At 48.7% G+C, this 21,134-nt stretch overlaps 2 protein-coding genes and 1 pseudogene across 2 annotated transcripts; all 3 read left to right on the forward strand.

Annotated features, from left to right (window-relative positions):
• On the forward strand, nucleotides 1-3,492 carry LOC117851409 (APETALA2-like protein 4). The gene is made up of 10 exons (XM_072293246.1): nucleotides 1-763; nucleotides 940-965; nucleotides 1,080-1,110; nucleotides 1,227-1,314; nucleotides 1,434-1,579; nucleotides 1,655-1,699; nucleotides 1,823-1,914; nucleotides 2,019-2,143; nucleotides 2,254-2,436; nucleotides 2,623-3,492. The coding sequence occupies exons 1-10, from the start codon at nucleotides 393-395 to the stop codon at nucleotides 2,884-2,886; spliced, it is 1,371 nt and encodes a 456-aa protein (XP_072149347.1). The 5' UTR covers nucleotides 1-392; the 3' UTR covers nucleotides 2,887-3,492.
• Nucleotides 3,493-5,148: 1,656 nt separating this feature from the next.
• LOC117852265 (probable E3 ubiquitin ligase SUD1) lies at nucleotides 5,149-10,980 on the forward strand. The gene is made up of 9 exons (XM_034734284.2): nucleotides 5,149-5,400; nucleotides 6,191-6,868; nucleotides 7,388-8,155; nucleotides 8,253-8,464; nucleotides 8,558-8,929; nucleotides 9,266-9,423; nucleotides 9,536-9,699; nucleotides 9,844-9,990; nucleotides 10,109-10,980. The coding sequence occupies exons 1-9, from the start codon at nucleotides 5,164-5,166 to the stop codon at nucleotides 10,622-10,624; spliced, it is 3,252 nt and encodes a 1,083-aa protein (XP_034590175.1). The 5' UTR covers nucleotides 5,149-5,163; the 3' UTR covers nucleotides 10,625-10,980.
• A 1,377-nt stretch (nucleotides 10,981-12,357) lies between these two features.
• On the forward strand, nucleotides 12,358-17,158 carry LOC117853623 (probable alpha,alpha-trehalose-phosphate synthase [UDP-forming] 9; annotated as a pseudogene).
• The last annotated feature ends 3,976 nt before the right edge of the window (nucleotides 17,159-21,134 follow it).

Genomic DNA, 21,134 nt, shown 5'->3' on the forward strand with positions numbered 1-21,134 from the left:
GAGGGGAGGGGTCCCTCTCAGCTTGTGGCTGGACTGGTGTTCTCCATCCTTCCAACCCCATAAAAAGAAGACGCATGACATGAAGTGATAGCCCTGCTCAGAAATCTTTCCCTTTCCTTAGCCTTCCTTGATACCTGCAGATTCTTTGACAGACCGCAACGAAGTGCTAGTGTGCAACACACACACATACACATCACTTCCCCTCTCTCTCTCTCTCCCCACACACACACAGGGAAGAGATCAGAGAAGCTGATCAGCTGGTATCATATCATCCAACTGCACAAAAAGAAAAGTTCCAATGATGCATTCCATCACATAGAGAAGCCTCGAGCCAAGAACGCCGTGGGCGTGTGTGTCTGTGACCCTGTACGTGGTGGCAGTGTGGCACGGCCATGGCAGCCACCAAGAGATCCTTCCACGGTGTCGTCGTCGACGGCATTGCACGCGCCGTGGCGGAGGAGGAGCTGCAGGTTAACCGGCGGCCGGAGGAAGGCGCCAACAGGATGATCTTTGGCTTCCCGGTGCCCGGTGCGCCCACCCGGCCGGCCGCCGCCGTCACCCAGCAGTTCTTCCCGGCCACCGTGGCAGCTGCCGCGCCGCCGGCGCAGGCGACGGAGCTGTGCCACGTGGCCGCGCCGTCGGCGGCCGACCAGTGGGCCCGGTCGGCGTCGAGGAAGAGCCGGCGCGGGCCGCGGTCCCGGAGCTCGCAGTACCGCGGCGTCACCTTCTACCGCCGCACCGGCCGGTGGGAGTCCCACATCTGGTCAGTCCCTGCACCCCATATGAGCGCTTCCGTTTTGCAGTTGGCTGGGATGATGCCATTCAGCCATTGGAAGTAGCTCTGCTGTGCGATCTCCATTCTCCAATCTCCTGTTCCATTTCATGTTCATCTCTCTCTCTCTCTCTCTCTCTCTCTCTTGCTTGTGCTTTGATTGGCAGGGACTGTGGGAAGCAGGTGTACTTGGGTGAGTTCCTGTCCATTCAAACGCTGAAACTTAGTAGCATGATTTATTTGCACTTAATCAGGTGTCAAGTTTTGCTCATGGATGCGGTTTTTTCTTCCTTGTCCTTTTTTCTAGGTGGTTTTGACACGGCACAGGCTGCTGCAAGGTTACTTAAATTTCTGCAGATTTTTTATCGTACAAAATAAGAGCAAAATAGCAAATATGTGATTATTTCATCATCTGAATAGTGAATACCCTTCGTTCTCCGTCTCCTGCTTGCAGAGCCTATGACCAAGCTGCAATCAAGTTCCGCGGCGTGAATGCTGACATCAACTTCACCCTGAGCGACTACAAGGATGAGATAAAGAAGGTGATCACTGATCAGATCAGAGGCCATCATGAACAGTAGTGTGACAAGGAAGAGCTGCGTGCTCTGTTCATCTACCTCTCTCCCACCGTTTGATTCTGTTCTTCCCATGGCATTGCCAGATGAAGAACTTCAGCAAGGAGGAGTTCGTCCAGGTGCTCCGGCGGCAGGGCGCCGGCTTCGTCAGGGGGAGCTCCAGGTTCCGGGGAGTCACCCAGCACAAGTGCGGCAAATGGGAGGCCAGGATAGGCCAGCTGATGGGCAAGAAGTAATACTGAACAATCACTGCAAAATCTTTGCTTAATTTGAGACCTTTGGCTTGATCTCCTTGTCATTGCTGCAGGTACGTGTACCTTGGCCTCTATGACACGGAGATGGAGGCTGCCCAGTACGTTTGTTCGCTGCACTCCTCTGCATTTCTGTTACCCATCACGTGCGGTTTCAGGATGGCTTTGTTGCCATGTACTCATGTGACAGTTTGCGGTTTGTGCCATGCTAATCTAATCATCAGGGCTTATGACAAGGCTGCCATCAAGTGCTACGGCAAGGAGGCGGTGACCAACTTTGAGCCCCAGACATACGACGAGGAGCTCCAAGTGCAGCGTGAGTCATGTTCTTGATTTTTCTTTTCCATGATCGTAAATGTAATATCGAACCATGCTCTTCAGGTGTTCTGAATCCAAATTGTGTTTGTGATGCGTGTGCAGCGTGGGACGGTGAGCTCGACCTGGAGCTCAGCCTCGGCTGCGCCGGCAGCGACCCGTCCGCCGCCGCCGCCGCCGTCGAGGTGTTCACCACCGCGCCGAGCAGGCAGAGGACGATGACCCTGACGGTAAACAAACCACGCTGATGACCTTGCCAACGTCCATTGCTACACCTGCCTGAACTGCCTCGGACACTGACACTGAAAGTCTGAAACTGTTCCCGTGCCGGGAAAACCAGCTCGACCTGCCGGAGGAGGACAACGAGACGGGCGCCGCCGCCGACCCCGGCAGGTGCTTTCGCACCAGGCGGCCTTCCCCGACTCCGGGCACGTTCCGTCTCCTCCTGGCTGACGACGATCACGTTTGCCACCCCGGCACCGGCAGCAGGGACGACAACGACACGCTGCACATGCTCCAGATGGTACGTGTCCCGTACGATCACTGACCAGCTCACACACACACACACACACACACACACACAGTAACCTCCAAACTGTTCAGTAATCAAAATCACGCCATGAAAAAGATGCATCGTCAGCGGGATAGTTCGCTCGGTTTCCTTTTCGGTGAACACTGACCGACCCGGCAGCACCTGACCGACGCGCAGGGCCAGGTCGGCAGCAGTGGAGGAGGAGGAGGCGCGGCAGCAGCGGCAGGGGCACACATGCGCTGGCCCAACGGCGGCAATAATTGGGCGCCGCCGTACGCCACGGCCCGGGCCGGCCCCGACACCGACGACGCCGACGCCGCTGCTGCAGCATCATCAGGATTCCCACTGGGCCGCTGCAGCCGCTGCCCACGGCGTCCAGGCGGCCCAGCCACCGCTGAGCAGCCGCCTGTCCATCAGCACAAGCAACAGTGGTGGCGCTGACGCTGAGCGGCCACTGAATCGGCCACGGCCACTGGCGGCGACTGGTGGTGGCCGAAAGATTCTAGCGAGAGGTGGCGTTTCGCCTCGGCCGCCGCGCCGGCGCCGGGGTTCCCTTTTTCGGGTTAGGCAAGGTTGGCAGTGAGGTCGGCAGCGGTGGGCTCATCCCTGCGCTCGTGGGGCAGGTCCGGCCGGCAGGAACAATTCCGACGCCGAGATAGATGTAGGGAGGAACTGGGAGGCACTGTGGCTACAAGAAAGCTGTACGGATCGTCTCGTCAGGCTGGGAAGTTATCGAGCAGTTTTGAGCAATGGGAGCTCGGAATTTTTCAGACCTGAAATAGGCTTGCATTGGGGTGATCACTAGTTTGTTTCTTCTTTGTTGGCCTCAGTAATTCTAGTATTGTAAGCTAGGTAGTTACATGCATATGATGCTGCTCTAAGGATGTTGAATGGATGAAATGGAAGTATGGAAGTGGAACCGTATGTATGGTCCACGTCCAAAATTACTGCTGCAATGTACAGGATTTCAGGCTGGATAATTAGCCAACGTAGCTTTTTAAAGCTTGGTTGGATACCGACCTAGTTCATCTCGGCTTGTTAAATCTATCGGGCTGAAAATGATTGAAATGCTTGAGTGGGGAATCTTTGGTTCACTGGGGTTCATAGTTCAATAGCATAAGATTAATCGCTTAATAATATGTATATGCATGTCATAAAACTAAGAAAATCCAAAATGGTTATAGTGTAGCTCTTAAGTTTTGTCTTAAGTAAAACATCTTCAAGTTTTCCAAGTTTAGAAAGTATATTAACTCTAACAATACCCATCAAATACACTATTAAAATTAACGTAGAACAAAACGAATTCAATATAACTTATTTGACGTCAGGGTACGTTTTTCTATAAACTTTGTTGAAGTTAGAAAAATTAACGTAGAACAAAACGAAACTAAAATGCAGTATATTTTGGAACGCAAAAAGTCCTTTCGGCGTCCCTCAACTATTACCGTAATCTGGATTTGGTCCCTCATGTGCAAACCGGGTATTCACGGTCCCTCAACTTCAAACCCGTTTATTTTTCATCGATGGTAGTTTTACATGACATGGTGTAGGCCCTAGGTGATGGTTTGTCCCCACATACCAAATGGCTTTCTTCTCCCCCTCTCTTCCTCCTCCCTCCCTCCCTCTTCGTTCTCCTTCTCGACCAGCATAGGGCGGGACTAGCATGCCCTAGCCCTAGTGGTGGCCTCGGACGTGAGGCAGCCAGGATGTCGCAAAGCACGGCCAAGCCCCGGTGGCTACATGGTCAGCTTGAGGCTGGATCCGGTGACCGAGGCAGACATGGGCAATCTCGATTCAACAGCTGCCGGCCTACTCGAGCGGCACAAGGCGGGCTCTGGTGCTGCCAGGTGCTGGTGGTGCCATAGGGGTGCGAGGAGGCTAGGATGACATTGAGAACGGCAGCCGGGGAGGGCATACTAGATGGCACCGCCACGTACAGGCTCCGATGGTGGCGTGGCCGATGATGCGGCCAGCCGAGATCGGATTCGGCGACTGGTGTAGACGTGAGCCCCGCGGGTGGCCAAGACCCCGCAGTGGGCGGCCAGCTTTGAGTGGTGACCAGGGAGCGGCGGCGGCCTCGGGGAGCGATCCGCTCATTGGGAGAGAGGGAGAAGGAGTAGGAGGGGAAGGAGAAAGAGAGAGAGGAACCTAACATGTGGGATCTACTGCCACGTCATGCAAAACCTTGCTTAAAACTAGCGAGGGACAAAAACAAACAGGTTTGGAAGCTGAGGTACTGCGAATACCCGATTTTGCACATGAGGAACTAAATCCGGACTACAGCAATAGTTGAGGGATGTAGATAGGACTTTTTCCTTTTGGAACAGCAAGTGCAAGAGGGCTAGCCCATGCTGACGTATTGCAGCCCATCAAACTCATCAGAGGGGTAAAAGGCAGTATGTATCTAGGCCCAAGCCCAATGCGACACGACAAATCGAGCCCTCCAGAGAAGTCCGGATCTTCTTCCTCCTCTCGAAAGAAAAAAAAGGGTCCGGACTTTTTACCCGACCCACACCCACGGACCCACCACAGCTGTCCCATCGAGACCCGTTAAGCCTACCGGCACGCCTCGTCACCAGCGCGTCATTAACGAGGCTCCGAAAATCTCCACGTTTTTTCCCTCATCTTTTCGCTGCAACTTCCCCCCACCGCCTTCGCCCCCTATCCGCGTCCCCCGCGCGATCGATCGGCCGCCGCCGCCGCCCCAGCGAGCCAGCCATGGCGGAGATCGCCGAGCGGGCCGTCCCGGGGGAGCTGCCGGAGGAGCCGCGGCCGCCGCCCGGTGAGGAGGAGGACGAGGAGGAGGAGGAGGGGGACGTGTGCCGGATCTGCCGCAACCGCGGCGACGAGGACCACCCGCTCCGGTACCCGTGCGCCTGCAGCGGCAGCATCAAGTTCGTGCACCAGGACTGCCTCCTCCAGTGGCTCGACCATAGCAACTCGCGCCAGTGCGAGGTATTACCGCCCGCCCCCTTCCCGCGACCTGCGTTTGTTGATTTAGGGATTTGATTGGTTCGATTGCGTGGTGGAATCGGTCGATTGGACGTTGAGCTGGTGCTCTGGATGCTAGGGTCGATCGAACTTGTGTCATGTAGGTTGAGGCAGAACTTGGTTAATGGTTAATATGCGTTAATATGGTTAATTAGGGGATTATTGGGGACTACAAACCATGCTAATTGGATGGTTTTGATGGATTATTCTGATAACAAAAGGAATTTCATGTTGCTGATTGCTCTTGTGATAATTGAGCTTTTTATGCCTTGAGCTGCTAGAAATCAGGGGATTAGGGTTGAGAATCATTCTGACTGGACAGTTTTGATGGACTATTCTGCTAGCAAAAGGAATTCCGTACTGCTGCGTTGCTGTTGTGCTTTCTGTATTTTCAAAGGCATAATGGTTCTGATAACCTGCAATTCATGAGCTGCTTAGCAGTGAAACTATCGACCTGGTGGTATTGACAATTGTTTTTTAGTTTCAGTTGCCTAATGTCCTTTTAGAAGGAAGCTCCTCTTGACTTATTTCTTGGATCTGTAAAGCCTCTCACTTTGGTTGTTAGTTTGGTTTAGGGTAAATGAGTGAACGGGTATTACTTGGTGGCTGTCCTAACTTCCAAGGACAATCTCTAGGGCTAGGTAGTAATGCTTGAATTGCAAGGGAGAAAAAAGATAGAGAGGATGGTGTGTATTGTTTTTCTTAAGTCCAGTTCCTGTTGATAATTTCTGATCTATGCATCTGTGCACTGCAGGTTTGTAAACATGCATTCTCCTTCTCACCCGTGTACGCTGATAATGCTCCGACAAGACTTCCTTTCCAAGAATTGATAGTTGGCGTTGGAATGAAAGCATGCCATGTGTTTCAATTCATCCTTCGGCTTGCCTTTGTTCTCTCAGTTTGGCTCATGATTATCCCATTCATTACTTACTGGATATGGAGGTTAACATTTGTGAGAAGTCTTGGTGAAGCACAAAGGCTGTTCCTGAGTCACATCAGTGCTCAGTTGATCCTTAGTGACTGCCTTCACGGGTTCCTTCTCTCAGCTATCATTGTCCTTATATTTCTTGGAGCCACCTCATTACGGGACTACATAAGGCATTTGCGTGAGCTTGGTGGACACGATGCGGAGAGGGATGATGGAGGCCGTGAAAGGCATGGTGCTCGGGCTGTCAGGAGGCTAGCGGGTCCTAATAATAGGGTTCCTGCAGATGGAAATATTGATGAATTAGCAGAAGCCCAAGGAATTGGTGCTGGTGAACTTCTGAGGAGAAATGCTGAAAATGTTGCTGCTCGACTGGAACGACTTGAGGCTCAGGTTGAGCAGATGCTTGATGGTCTGGATGATGCAGATGGTGCGGAGGATGTTCCTTTTGACGAACTTGTTGGTATGCAAGGACCTGTCTTCCACTTGGTTGAGAACGCAATAACAGTAAGTACTATTCTTTCCTACAATGCTTTTATGTCGGACTACATGTGTCTGCATAACTATTTTGAGTTTCGGATTTGTGTTACCTTGCTTTCTAATAATGTCCAATATGTAGTGATGAGTAGTCAAAACCTTTATTAGTAGGGCCCACTGAAATAGAGTATCAATAAGCTTTTATGTTTGGATATCATTTTGTTGATAGTTCAAGATCATTTCCACCCAGCTTTCTGATTCAAATAAATGCATACTGTATTTTGTTATTACACTTGACCTTTCTGATCGTTGATTCAGCAGGCAGTTTATTTCTTCTATTGATTTTATTTCTGAAATGAAATGAAAGGGACATAAGAGAAGCCTGATATTCCTAACTTTCAACAGCATCTATGATCCAATTTCAAATAGTGCAATTGGTGCATTTAAATTCATTGATGTCTTACCTTAGTTTTATTTTTTGCAAGTGAACAACATGGTTTTTCCTGGTCTTAGATTTTTAAAGCACTGACAGGAATGTCTTTTATCCAGGTTTTAGCCAGCAATGCTATATTCCTCATTGTTGTGATCTTTGTTCCGTTCTCATTGGGAAGAATTGTCCTGTACTATTTATCATGGTTTTTCTCTTCGGCCTCTACTCCTATGCTGGCAAAAATGATGCCCTTCACAGAAACAGCTATTTCTATAGCTAATGATACATTGAAGAGTGCACTTAATGTTGTGAAGAATTTTTCTTCCGACACTAACAATGAAGGTGTTATTGGGCATGTGATTGAGGTTGTTACTCAATCCTTGAAGATAAATGCCACTGGTCTTAGTGTAATTCAAGGGAGTGGGAGGGGCAGTCTGATAAAAGGAACAGCTATCGGCTCGTCTTATCTTTCCGATTTGACAACTCTTGCTGTTGGATACATGTTCATCTTCTGCCTTGTATTCTTGTACATCGGATCACTGGCTTTACTTCGATATGCCAGGGGAGAACGTTTTACCATTGGAAGACTCTACGGTATAGCTACTATATTAGAGGCCATTCCATCTCTATGCAGGCAGTTCTTTGCTGGAATGAAGCATCTCATGACTATGGTCAAAGTTGCATTCCTTCTGGTGATTGAGCTTGGTGTATTCCCTCTTATGTGTGGTTGGTGGCTTGATGTCTGCACTCTAAAGATGCTCGGCACAACAATTGCTCAGAGAGTTGAATTCTTTACAATGTCACCCTTGGCGAGCTCTTCTATCCATTGGCTAGTTGGGATCGTGTATATGCTCCAAATAAGCATATTTGTCAGTCTTCTTCGAGGGGTATTGCTCCTTTCACTTTGTCTCCTGCAGTTGTACTCAAGACATTTAAACTCTCCTGTCCCATTTGTCTGACTTTATTTTTACCTTTTTGTGGCAGGTACTGCGCAATGGAGTTCTTTATTTTCTGCGGGACCCTGCTGATCCAAATTACAATCCATTCAGGGACTTGATCGACGATCCTGTGCATAAACATGCTCGACGGGTTCTTTTGTCTGTTGCAGTGTATGGAAGCTTGATTGTGATGTTGGTCTTCTTACCCGTTAAACTGGCCATGCGAGTAGCTCCTTCAATTTTTCCTCTGGACATCACGTGAGTTAGCTTACTACCCAACAATTCTGTTCTTTTTTTTTCTGTCATTTGGAATTTCAAGCCTAAGTCTTGTTCGCCTCTGTCGAATTGCAGGATATTTGACCCATTCACTGAGATTCCAGTTGATGTCCTTCTGTTCCAAATATGCATCCCATTTGCAATTGAGCATTTCAAGCCTCGTGCAACTATTAAATCTCTTTTGCACCACTGGTTTGCTGCGGTTGGTTGGGCCCTTGGATTAACTGATTTCTTACTGCCAAAACCTGAAGAAAATGGTGCGCAGGAAAATTGGAATGGCAGGGCAGAAAGAAGAGATAGGGGCCATGTTGGGCGGGAATTGGTTGCTCCACAGGTTGAACAACGCATGATACAACATGTTGCTGCAGAAGATAATGGCAGGGGAAATCCAAATGAAGCCAATGATGTTGCTGAAGAACCTGATGTAGATGATCAGGGAGACTCAGAGTGAGTATAATCTCTAGATTTGTGTAAAATAGTATGATCTTTTCTTTTCATCATTATGCAATCCTACGCAGATTACCAAAAGAACTAAACAGCTTTGAGTTTGTATAGAAAAAAAATCTGAATGCAACTGTGGCTCAGTTATCTGCACAGGTTTTCTGAGTCATAATCTGACAAATAGGTTATTAACATAATTAAGTAATGATTTATAGCAATGTTATTTATAACAAATACTCTGAGAAAGTTGATGAGTCTTGGATTTTGAACGTATTTTTCTGAATACACTAATATAAATTATGGTTTTGTTGTATGATTTTCTTTTTCCCCCAATCTTTGAAGGTATGGTTTTGTGCTTCGGATTGTGCTCTTGCTTGTACTGGCATGGATGACACTACTGATATTCAATGCTGGAATGATAGTTATTCCTATCTCACTTGGACGTCTTGTTTTTGAGGCTGTTCCCCGCCTGCCAATCACACACGGCATCAAGTGCAATGGTAATTTGCTTGTGATTCTATTGCCTGAATTCATGGCATGTAACTTCTCATTTTTATGAATAACGAGATCAATATAACTCATTTGCTGACACCTTTGGGTACTCTTGATTAGATCTCTTCTCCTTTAGCATTGGGTGCTATATTCTCTGGAGTGCAGCAGCTGGAACCAGATATGCAATTGATTATATCAGATCGCGGCAGCTAGGAATCCTGGTACAACAGATCTGCAAGTGGTGTTCTATTGTTTTGAAGAGCTCTGTTCTGTTGTCAATATGGGTAATGTTCTGAACTGAACTGTGCTGTTTCAAGTCTACTATCCACCTTTTTGAACTTGTGGCAGCTCTCTGATTTGTGTCCAAAGAGTTTTTTCATGAGTACCTTCTGTGTGATAGATCTAACTAGTAGCATTTTTGTTTCCAGATCTTTGTTATTCCTGTTTTGATTGGACTCCTTTTTGAGCTACTGGTCATTGTTCCGATGAGGGTGCCTATCGATGAGAGCCCTGTCTTCCTATTATACCAGGATTGGGCGCTTGGGTTAATATTCTTGAAGATATGGACTCGGCTGGTAAGATTATATATATAACTCTGATTCTTGTGTCCTGCCTTTTGTTTTCCAGTTATTTATCAACCTTGCTTTATTTTAGAAGAGGTTTCGAGTTAATTAACTTTGAGACAATTTCCAGGTTATGTTGGATCAAATGGCACCTTTGGTTGATGAGAGCTGGAGGTCAAAGTTTGAGAGAGTTAGAGATGATGGATTCTCCCGTTTAAGGGGTCTGTGGGTCCTCCATGAAATTATAATGCCGATAGTCACCAAGCTCCTTACTGCTCTCTGTGTCCCATACGTCCTTGCAAGGGGAGTCTTCCCGGTGCTGGGCTACCCACTCATCGTGAACTCGGCAGTGTACCGCTTTGCCTGGCTAGGCTGCCTGATCTTCAGCGCGCTCTTCTTCTGCGGCAAGAGATTCCATGTGTGGTTCACCAACCTCCACAACACCATCAGGGATGACCGCTATCTGATTGGCCGGAGGCTGCACAATTTTGGTGAGGACACACCTGAGCCAAGCGAATCCGGAGCAACTATAGGGTCAGATGACCAGGACAGGGCCCTAGTCCTGCAAGATCATGAAGAGGAAATGGGATTGAGGCTGAGGCGCAATAACATGCGTGCAAACCAACAGCCCAGGCAAGCAGCATAAGGAAGGAGTTTTCAATGGAGAGTGCATAACCGTGGTATAAACCTTCAGCCTGCAGCTTGTGCTTGCGGTTTGTCATTGGGTTGTAGAGGGGAGTCTGTGTGTTAGTGATAGGGATGAGTTTAAGTACTGTTGTACAACAACAGCCTGGGAGAAAGCTAAAATGATCGGACAGTAATACGGAAGGTAACTCCCTTTCCTGTGGTAGTCTTGGCTGACTGTAAATATCGTTTGACAGAGCACTACCAGGCCAACGCAGTTTTATGTGATCCTGTTGTAATGGCTAATGAATCAAGTGAAAACAATCTGTTGGGTAGATACAAGATAGATTATAATAGCACTATCACCCCCTTTTTATTGGGATTGTGTGCCATATATTTTTTTATTTTTTTAGCAATGTAATATCGCATTCTGTGAAGCGGTGGTGCCATATAATGCTATAAGCCTTGGATGGAATGTTATCACTGCTATTGTTTGTTTTGTAGATGCAAAATGTAATTTTGTCTTATTTTGAGCGGGCACGCTCGCTGCTTCATGCTGTGATGTTACCTTCCTGATGAGAACTGTGCTCGGCAGTGGTTGTTACCGTAACCGGTCTAGGCAGTTTTGCCTGCTGCAGCCGCAGCAAGCACTACACGGGAGGGATTCGTGGTCAAACTAGCAGGGCGTCCAGAGCAACTGGCAGCAGAGCCACCAGGTGAAAAGGACGATAGGAGTGTGCGGAGCCCTGCAAGGCGGCAGCTAATCCTGTGGCTCGAAGAACTTTGACCTTGTTCCTCCATTTTGGGCCAGAAGTAAGACCTTGTTCCTCCATTTTGGGCCACAAGTAAAATGGGCTCCAAATCTTCCGCGTGTGAACGGCTGGAAGTGCTGAGCCCACCAACAGGATTCCCTATACACGATCATCATCGTCAATAGCCAGCAAGGCCGCCGCGACATGGTTGGTTTTGACTTTTGTGAAGGCGGCCGTCGCTCGCACGTTGGAGACATCAGCGCTGACATCTTTGCGAGTAGTAGATCAATAGATCATCATCACTGTAGCCGGCCGCTCGCGTAGCTTAGAGGGCAATTGCCGATGAGTGGCTGACTCGAGTTCTGGTCCTCCTTGAGTGGACAGATCGGATATGGTGGTCGGTGGTCCTACTGGCAATCGCCGGCCAACGCAAATTGTTTAGCGCCGCCCTTCATATGCCTTGGCGGCGGAACATCATGTGAGCCACGCGCCCTCCATCATGACACATCGTCGATGCTATCTTTTGCAGTGGCGGACGTATTCGAACCACATGACGCGCCCGCCCTCTCCTTTCTCTCTCTCTTGGCGAGTTCCTCCCAACGAAAACTAGTTTCCCTGTATGCCTGCACTTTCGAACCAATGCAACGAAAAAGTAGCTGCCGCGCGCGCGGATGACGACGAACGGGCGCGCAGCCACGCCGTTGCTTCCGTAGCATCAAGGAATGAATTGACCCGACGTCAAGTCAAGGGCTCAAAGCCCGAGGGCGATCCTATGTCTATATTTAAGTCGCGAAAACCTTAGATGACGCGCGCGTTGCTATTGGTAGCAGCGAACGCGTCTTGTTGCGGGAGATCGCCGGAGATGGGCCGCCGCCAGGTCAGGGGTTAGGTTTGGGTGTTTACTGGGGTGGATCTATGGCCTGTGACCTTAGAGGGAGGGCCAGGGGCTGCAAGCGGCCGGCGGTGGTGGTGGGTTGCTCGGTGGCGAGGCCGGGCGGCAAGGATGCCGCTGGCCGGGGTGGGGAAAGATAACCAGTGCCCTGTGCTGGTGGCGGGGGCGAAGGACGTCGGAGGGGTTCAGAAGGGCGGGTCGGAGGCATCGACACGGGTGGTTGGTGGGCGGGTCGGTTGGCGGCAAGGTCGCTGCCAGCTGCGGGTGGTGGAAGCCACTACTAAAAAACGATTTGTAGGGGCGTTCCTTTTTTAGGGGTGGGTGAAATTACCACCCGCACCTACAAAACAGGGTCGTTACTATAACATACGGCCCGCCCCTGAAGAACCATTTGCAGGGGCGGGTGACAGCATTACCCACTCCTGAAAATTATTTTCAAGGGCGGGTGATGACGTAACCCGCCTCTAGAAATGGGTACAAACCTTGATGCATGAATGCGCCATGGGGCATAGTGCCTCACTGCCTTCCTGAATGTGACTATGGCATCAAGCTCACAAAAATATAAACCGTAGCTCACAAAAATAAGTATTATATATAAATCAACGAATAAGTCATATCACAACTCAACATAACCAAATGACAAATTCCACATAAAAGAAACAGAACCAAAATTCATTGACAAATAGCACTACTACACGATCCATTTCTTCTCTTAGCATTAGCTATTCCTGAGGCAAATATCCCAAGCATGATACCTACAATCAAGGTCACAGCAGCAGTAATGGCAGCCATGTTGCATCCAACCTCAGCAGCCTTATTTTTCTTGGCCACAACAGCCTTATTTTTCTTCCCCAGAAGATGCTTCAACTCTCCCACTTCCCTTCAATTCATTAACATGCCCTTTCATTTCTCCACACTAGATCTTTAATTCACACATCTCCATCTTCAGATCACAATTTGCTAGTTTTATCTGACTTATCTCATTCAACAAACCAGTGCTTGCCAATGACTAAGGAGGCTGAAATCCAGCACTTGACTGAGCTACTACTGTTCCTGGAGCAGTACCTGGCAATTGATAGTTTGGAGGCACCAAATGTGGAAATCTTTCCTTCAAAGGGTTCAAGTATTGAGGCTCAAACCAGTATTGGTCACATGTTCTGGGATCTCCCTACATCAACAACACAAATGCAAGTCAACCCTATGGTTCCAACAAGGTTGACTCCATGATGTTAGGGTTGCAATCTTACCTTAATGTTGTTGGGGCACTTGTAGATGATATAGCCCCCATTGCTCCTGAGCCAAATCACCCTGATTCCGTACTTATGGCAGTCGATGAGGCAGAGTGGCACGAACTGGTTGCGCCTTGGTACCGATGATGGGCAGCTGCTCGACATGACCTTCACTTGCTTGTTCTCGATGGATGTCTAGGAGCTAGAGGATGACGAGAAGGTCGACAGCTTGCCTTGCCTCCCTTGTCCTCCTTTGTGGCAGCAGAAGCTATGGCGGCACGGCGGCGGAGGCGGCGGTGCAAGCTTGGCATCGTGGCGGCGTCGTGCCCGTGCAGAAGGAGGCGCCGCGGGAGGAGGGCACCGCGGCGGCGGCCTGAGCATGTAAGGAGGTGCTGCGAATGGAAGGCACCGCGGGAGGAGGGGAGGAGGCGCGATGCTGTGGCACGGCGGTGGAGGTGTTGCAGGAAGGCGCTGTGGCGGTGGAGCCCGCTGGGGAGGGGAGCAGCGTTGGAGTGGGGGCGGAGGGAGGGGTTGGGGAAATTTTGGCAGCCTTTCGGCGTCCTGCGGGCTTCTCCAAAAATTTGGCTAAGTACCCGTGGACGCCACTATATATAGGGTGGCATTAGCAGGGGCGGGTGACGCCATCACCCACCCCTGGAAATTATTTCTCCATTTTTTTCTAAAATGTATTTTGGAGCTATTAAATGATCTCAAATGCAAAAGTTTCAACTGCAAAGTTTAATGTCTCGTTGAGCTCTACAATTTTGATATAAACTTTGTATTCATACAAGATGAAATGAAAAAGTTTGTATTCAAAAAATACCTCCACTAAACACATTCACATATACTCACACATATACTCATACATTCACGTATACTTATACATTAACATTTAGTCACGCATACGATGAATGAATAAGTAAATGTGAATGTATGAGTATATGTTGATGCATGACTAAATGTTAATGTATAAGTATACGTGAATGTATGAGTATACGTGAGTACATGTGAACGTGTTTAGTGGATGTATTTTTTTTAATACAAACTTTTTTATTTCATCTCGGATGAATACAAACTTTCTATCGAAATTGTAGAGTTCAACAAGAAATTAAACTTTGTAGCTGATAACTTTTATATTTGAGATCATTTAATAGCTCCAAAATACATTTTAGAAGAAAAATAAAAATGGAGAAATCCTTTCTAGAGGCGGGTGATGGTGTCGCCCGCACTTGAAAATCGTTTCCAGCCCCTGCTAAATGGCTGCCTATATATGGTAGCGCCCGCAGGGACTTAGTCAAATTTTTGGAGAAGCCTACGGGACGTCGTTCAGCTACCAAAATTTTTCCAGCCCTCCCTTCCCCGCTCCGGCACCCTTCCCCTCCCTCCCCCGCTCCGGCACCCTTCCCCTCCCCGCCCGCTCCACCACCGCAGTGCCTCCACGGCCGGGCCGCAGCTCCGCGCCTCCACCCCTCCACCCGCGGCGCCTCCTTTCGCGGGCTGCTGCCACGACGCCCTTCCTGCGCTGGCCGCCTCCTGTTGTGGCGCGTCCCTTTTCACCGACCGCCGCCGCGGCGCCTCCACCGCTAGGGCCGGGCCCTCCTCTCCGCGCCGCCACCGTGCCGTCCTAGCTCCCCGCGGCGCCTCCCCTCCCTGCACCGCTCCACCACCGGCTGGGCCCTTTTCTCCGCGCGCGTCACCTCCATCCAGTACACCGTCACTTTTCTTTAATTTTATTTTCTTTTCATTTTTTTCATTTTGTACTTAGTGGACCTGCAAATTGTGAAATTATGAAATTGGTAAATTTTGAAATTGCACTTAGTGAATTGTGAAATTGTACTTAGTGAATTGTGAAAATGTGGTGAAATTGATAAATTGTTAAATAGTGAATTTTTCCTTTGAATTTAATTTTTTTCATTGTGAATTGTGAAATTGTGAATATCAATTCAATTTTAAATTTTGAAATGTGAATTCTCAGTAGGGATGCATGCATGTGAATTGTGTGGCAAATTGTGAAATGGTAAACTGTATATTACATGAGAAATAGTAAATAAAAACTCCATATGGAATTCTTTATATATTTATCACCTTTTAATTTATATGTAGAACTCGTAAATGGATTCCTCACCATTTATACACCAAAGGGATGCATCGAACGAAGGTGATGTGTCCCAAAATGAAATGGATCAAATTGCATCCCAGATGTCGTCATGAGAGGACGAAGCAAACAATGGTGTAGGATCTGGGGATAAAGATAATGAGGGACCGGAGGCAGGAGCAGGAGCGTGGGTAAAGAGCGTGTGGCAAGATCCTCTAGATCCACACCCTTTGCCTTCGACAGAAGGGATCTGGATGCTCGAGAGATACACAATTGATCCTAGGGATGGCAGTGGATCAGTTTTGGGGTGGATATCTGCGGGTTTCGGGTCCACGGGTTTCAGTTTTGGTTCCTAGTTTTTGCTCACGGTTTTTCGGGTTCGGATACCTGAAATACCGCGGGTTTGGGGTGGGTTTTTTAAATCACCCGCGGAGCTCCATCGAGACCCGAAACAATTCGGCCCACTAAAAGCCCACTAGCAACCCTAAGTATATAACACAACAACATTTCCACACTCCACACCCACCCAAACAGGCACCCCCCGCACGCCTCCCGCGAGGCGTGGCTGCACCCCGCTGCCGTACACCGTCCCGCGACTCCGCGAGGGCGCGTCCCACCAGCTGCCACCATCCCATCCCGCGAGGCACCCACGCCGGCCGCACCCCCACCCCGCCGCCTCCCGCACGCATCCCGCCAGGCCGTGCCCCACCGCTGTCGCGTGTGGCCGCACCCCGCCGTGCGCCGTCCTATGAGAGCGCACCCCGCCGCCGTCCCAGCCCCGCATGCCGCACCCAGCCGGCACCCCGCGTCGGCACATCTTGCTCCACCCAGCGTCGGCTCCACCCCGCGTCGGCACAAAAAATGAAGCTGTATCAGTAGCTCAAAGGATAAAGGATAAATGATAAATATGGTTCTGCTAATTACAAGCCTGTTGTCCGTATTGACTATTCATTTCCTTTGTATGAAAAGATTGCATTTTATGTTGCATCTGACTGTTGTATTGTAAACGCTGTGAGTGATGGCATGAACTTAATACCATATGAATACACCGTCTGCAGGCAGGGAAATGAGGATATCGGTAAGCTCAGAGGTGCTGATAAGAGCTCACTTCATACAAGCACACTGATTGTTTCTGAATTTGTGGGTTGCTCCCCGTCTCTTAGTGGAGCTTTCAGGGTAAATCCTTGGAGCGTTGAAGATGTGGCTGATGCATTGTATAGTGCAACAGACCTGACACAATTTGAGAAGATTCAGCGCCATGAGAAGCATTATCGCTATGTTAAATCTCATGATGTTACTTACTGGGCACGAAGCTTTGACCAGGATCTGAGAGAACGTGCAAAGAGCAAGATAGCAGAAGGTGTTGGACCACTGGGTTTGGTTTGAATTTTAGAGTTATTGCTCTTTCACCTGGGTTCAGAAGACTGTCTCTAGAACACTTTGCTTCATCTTATAAGAAGGCTAACAGGAGAGTGATATTTCTGGACTGCGATGGGACTCTTGTGCCTCAGTCATCGCTCAACAAAGCTCAAGTGCAAAATTTATTGCAATATTTTTAGGTTTCGGTTAATCCATCGGGTTTCGGATATCCGCGGGTTTCGGTTTCGGGTATCCACGGGTTTCGGGGATGAATTTTCATCCGAATCGGTGTTCGGGACGGATTTGGGTTTTAGGTTCGGGTTTCGGTTTTGAGTGCCCAGACACTCTACCTGATCCGAACCCGTCCCGTTGCCATCCTTAATTGATCCCGAACATGTAAGAGGCTACCTTTCATATATAGGGATGTATATATATGTACATTGCATTCTTTTCCGCCTATCTAACACTTACTTAATTTTTTTTTGGATTTTAATTGCAGATTAGACCTCGACTACACGGTTCGCGTCTCCATGAGCAACAACTTCTAAATATAGGCGTTGATTTATGTCGTTTCATTTTGCGTGAAGTGGTAAATCTAATGGGTACCTATTATCACCTAGAACACGAATTAGCACAAGAAGATAAATACGTTAGCCTTCGTGAGTGGGAGAATCAAGAGTACCGTCAAGGCTAGCCTTCGTGAGTGGGAGAATCAAGAGTACCGTCAAGGCTAGCCTTTGTGAGTGGCAGGAAAACATGTTGTCAATGTGCACTCTAATGATGTATATATATGATGTATATATATGGTTCTATTTTCTTGTTATTATTTCGTATGCTTAAATTGAATTTATGTAACATATATTCTATGTCAATCACTATGTGCACTCTAATGATGTATATATATGATGTATATATATGGTTCTATTTCCTTATTATTATTTCGTATGCTTAAATTGAATTTATGTAACATATATTCTATGTCAATCACTATGTATTCTTCAATTCGGTTGCACACTAGACTGTTAGAGTGAAATTAGCGGGAACCAAAAATTTTAAAAACTGGCGGGCAGCAGTTTCGACAAATTGAAATTTCAATCGCTGAATTTTTTGGCGGGAATGACATTTCCAGGGACGGGTGATGGCGTCACCCACCCCTAAAGACACCATTAATAGGGGCGGGTGATGGCGTCACCCGCCTCTGGAAACGGCTTTACAGGGGCAAGCCTTTTACCCGCTCCTGCAAATAGCTATTTGTAGCTGAGAAAGCTAGGAGCGGGTGGCACGCCCACGCCTGCAAATACCATTTCAACTGCCCCTGTAAACTGTTTTTTAGTAGTGAGCGGCCCGCGGGAGCGAGGTGGGCGACCGCGGCGCCGGCACCAACGCCATCGGATGTAGGGGAGGCGGTCCGTGGGGCGGCGGCGGCGGGAGGTCGGATTGGAGCTCTGCGTGCGAGAGGAAGAAGGAAGTCGAGAGGAAAATGAACAGTATATAGCAGCGAGCGGATAGCGACGAACGATCACCAGCTAGTGGCCCCCTTTAAATTGCCGCCTGAGGCGCCGAGCTTGATCGAGGACTCATCGTGATCTTGCAAGTGCTCGAGCCTTGAGTCGCCATTGCTAGAAAACTGAGCATTAGTTCCGGTTGGTAGGCCTCAAATCTCTTCAAAATCCATCCAGGATAAAATTTTCGAAATGAGGGGGTCCTTTTCGTCCCGGGTTATTCAACCGGAGCTAAAAAGTTAAAAAAATTTAAAAAAATCCACCCGCTGCCCGCCCGCCAACCGCCCCTGCCGGCCACGCGCCGGCCGCCTGCATCGCCCGTGCCCCCACCCGTGCCGGAGCCGCTCGCCTGGAAAAGAATGGGAGAGGATCAGGACAAGGGAGAGGAGGAGGAAGGAAGGGAGAGGAGGAGGAGCTGCCTATGCACGAGAGATAAGAAAGAGAGAGGGATGAGGAGATAAGTTGGAGAAGATAAGTAAGAGAGGGGACGATTAGCGTGCGCGTGCGTGCCTGGTTGCCCTTTTGTCTTGGTTGGGAATTCCAATCGGGACAAAAGGGAGCTTTTATCCCGGTTGAAATTCCCAACCAAGATGGGGGGCTTGGTGCGATACTTTCTATCCGTTACAACCAGGATTAAAGGGAGGACTTTAGTCTCGGTTGGTCTTACAACCGAGACTAAATGTGGCTTTAGTTCCGGTTGATCTTTAACAACCGGGATTAAGACCTCTCCCATCGGTGACCTTCGGTGCCTTATTTTTAACTCGGGAGTAAAGATCATTTAATCACGGGTTCAAAATTAACCGAGATAGAACCGCTGGATGGGTACCGTTACGCCCCAGTCGCCACCTGACCTCCACCGTCTCCGGCCGCGGTACCCGAGCTGAAACTCGTCCCAATAATCCACGGGATGAGCCTCCAAATCCGAGGTGTATACCTATGCTACCTATCTCGAATCACCTTCCCCCACCACAATCCGCACGGGTTCGATCCTGGAGGTTTGCTGCATGCGCACCAAAACACCATGCTGATGAACCCTCGATCTCTTGTGCGTTGCAGTGTCACCGGGTGCCGGAAGCTGCGGGACGCGGAGCTCTCCATGCCCCAGGACGGTCAGGACCCCCACGTCGTCCTCGAGTACGCCGCCACCGCCAGCCTCCGCGCCCGCATCGCCGCCGGTCCTCTTCCTCTCATCCGTCATTAACTATTAGACCTAGCAGTTTCAGTGTGTTGACGGAATTCATGTCGCGTTGGTCGCAGATACGCCAACTCCTGCGACGCTCCAGGTTTTCCACGGCGACGGCGAAGTCTGCGACGACGGTCCAAACGGTGTCGATCTGGGCGACTTCTCTGTCCTCCTGGTTGATCACCCAGACCCTGAGGGTACGAGCATGGAGGTCATGAGGAGGTGGTTCATGCGACAGTTTTCGTGGGACCCTGAAACTTGCTCTGTCAGGGTGCGATGCCTGTGGACTCGTTCGTCCGGCGATCCTGGTTTCAGCTAAGTGGTTGCGTGGGTGAAATGGCTCAAGTGGTTGCGGCGGCACGGCCATGGTTTCAGCATGCTCGTCGAGGCTTGTCCGAGAGAAGCGTATGACGACGACACTGCTGACATGGGACAAAGTAGCATGCCGGTTCATCTTAGGCGGCATGGTTTCTTTGGTGTTCGCGATCGTTTTCCTCATGAGTTTTGGCCCCTTTGCCGACATGGAGATGACGCTGCGGTTCAAGATTACGAGCATCTTGGTGACACTGCTACCCGTCTTTTCTTCCGTTGCCCATAATTCTTGTATTACAGACGGATAATGATTGCGGGTACAAGTACTTGGTTGACCCACGTATGGAACCCCACGCTCGACAGTACATTCGTTACCTTCAAGTTGTAATACAAGAATTAGAGACAAAATTGCAGCAGGAGAGGAACAACAACATTCGTCACCTTCGAGCTGCCATACAAGAGTTGGAGGAGCAGTTACGGCAGGAGTGAAGAGATGGGCAACAACGGCACAAGGCGCTTCATCCAGCCACAGCAAGTCTATCGCAACTGAAATCTGCGTACCAATAAGTTATCCTACGCGAAACATTCACTTTTTCCACCTTCGGTGGTTAAGTTTCAAGTATAGTGACCGTGTAATGACTACCGCAAAAAAAAAAAAAGTGGCCATGTAATGACAAGTTGTACTGTGCAGTGTCGCACTTCCTGATTGTATCCGCTTTCAGCTTAAATGCAGATCGTTCTTTCTCCGTCGTTGATTTAGAATCTTTACTGCAAATATCTTCCGCTGAAACGACCACTCCATATGCATGCTGATGAATCAATACTCGAATTTTTTTATTTTTTTATTTTTTATTTTAGTATTTTGAAAAAATATATGACCCAACAAAAAATTGCAAATCTATACTATACCGTCGTTTGAAACGGCGGAAGGTGCACGGTAGCAACTTACCGCCGGTCAACCGGTGATAAGTTCTCCCTCTGGGTAGTATACTTTCAAAAAATAATAACTAATTTATATGAACTCGGATGGAGATAAACTTTATATGAAAATTGTAGACCTCGATGAGAGCTATAACTTTATAGTTAAAACTTTTTTCATTTGATATCATCTTGATGCTCAAATAATCAATATAAGTTCCAGATCTAAAATTCAAATTTTAGATATGAAACTGGGCAGCACACATTCAAAAAATCATAACTAATTCATA

Source organism: Setaria viridis, chromosome 4 (assembly GCF_005286985.2).
Source record: "Setaria viridis chromosome 4, Setaria_viridis_v4.0, whole genome shotgun sequence".
Lineage (NCBI taxonomy): Eukaryota > Viridiplantae > Streptophyta > Magnoliopsida > Poales > Poaceae > Setaria > Setaria viridis.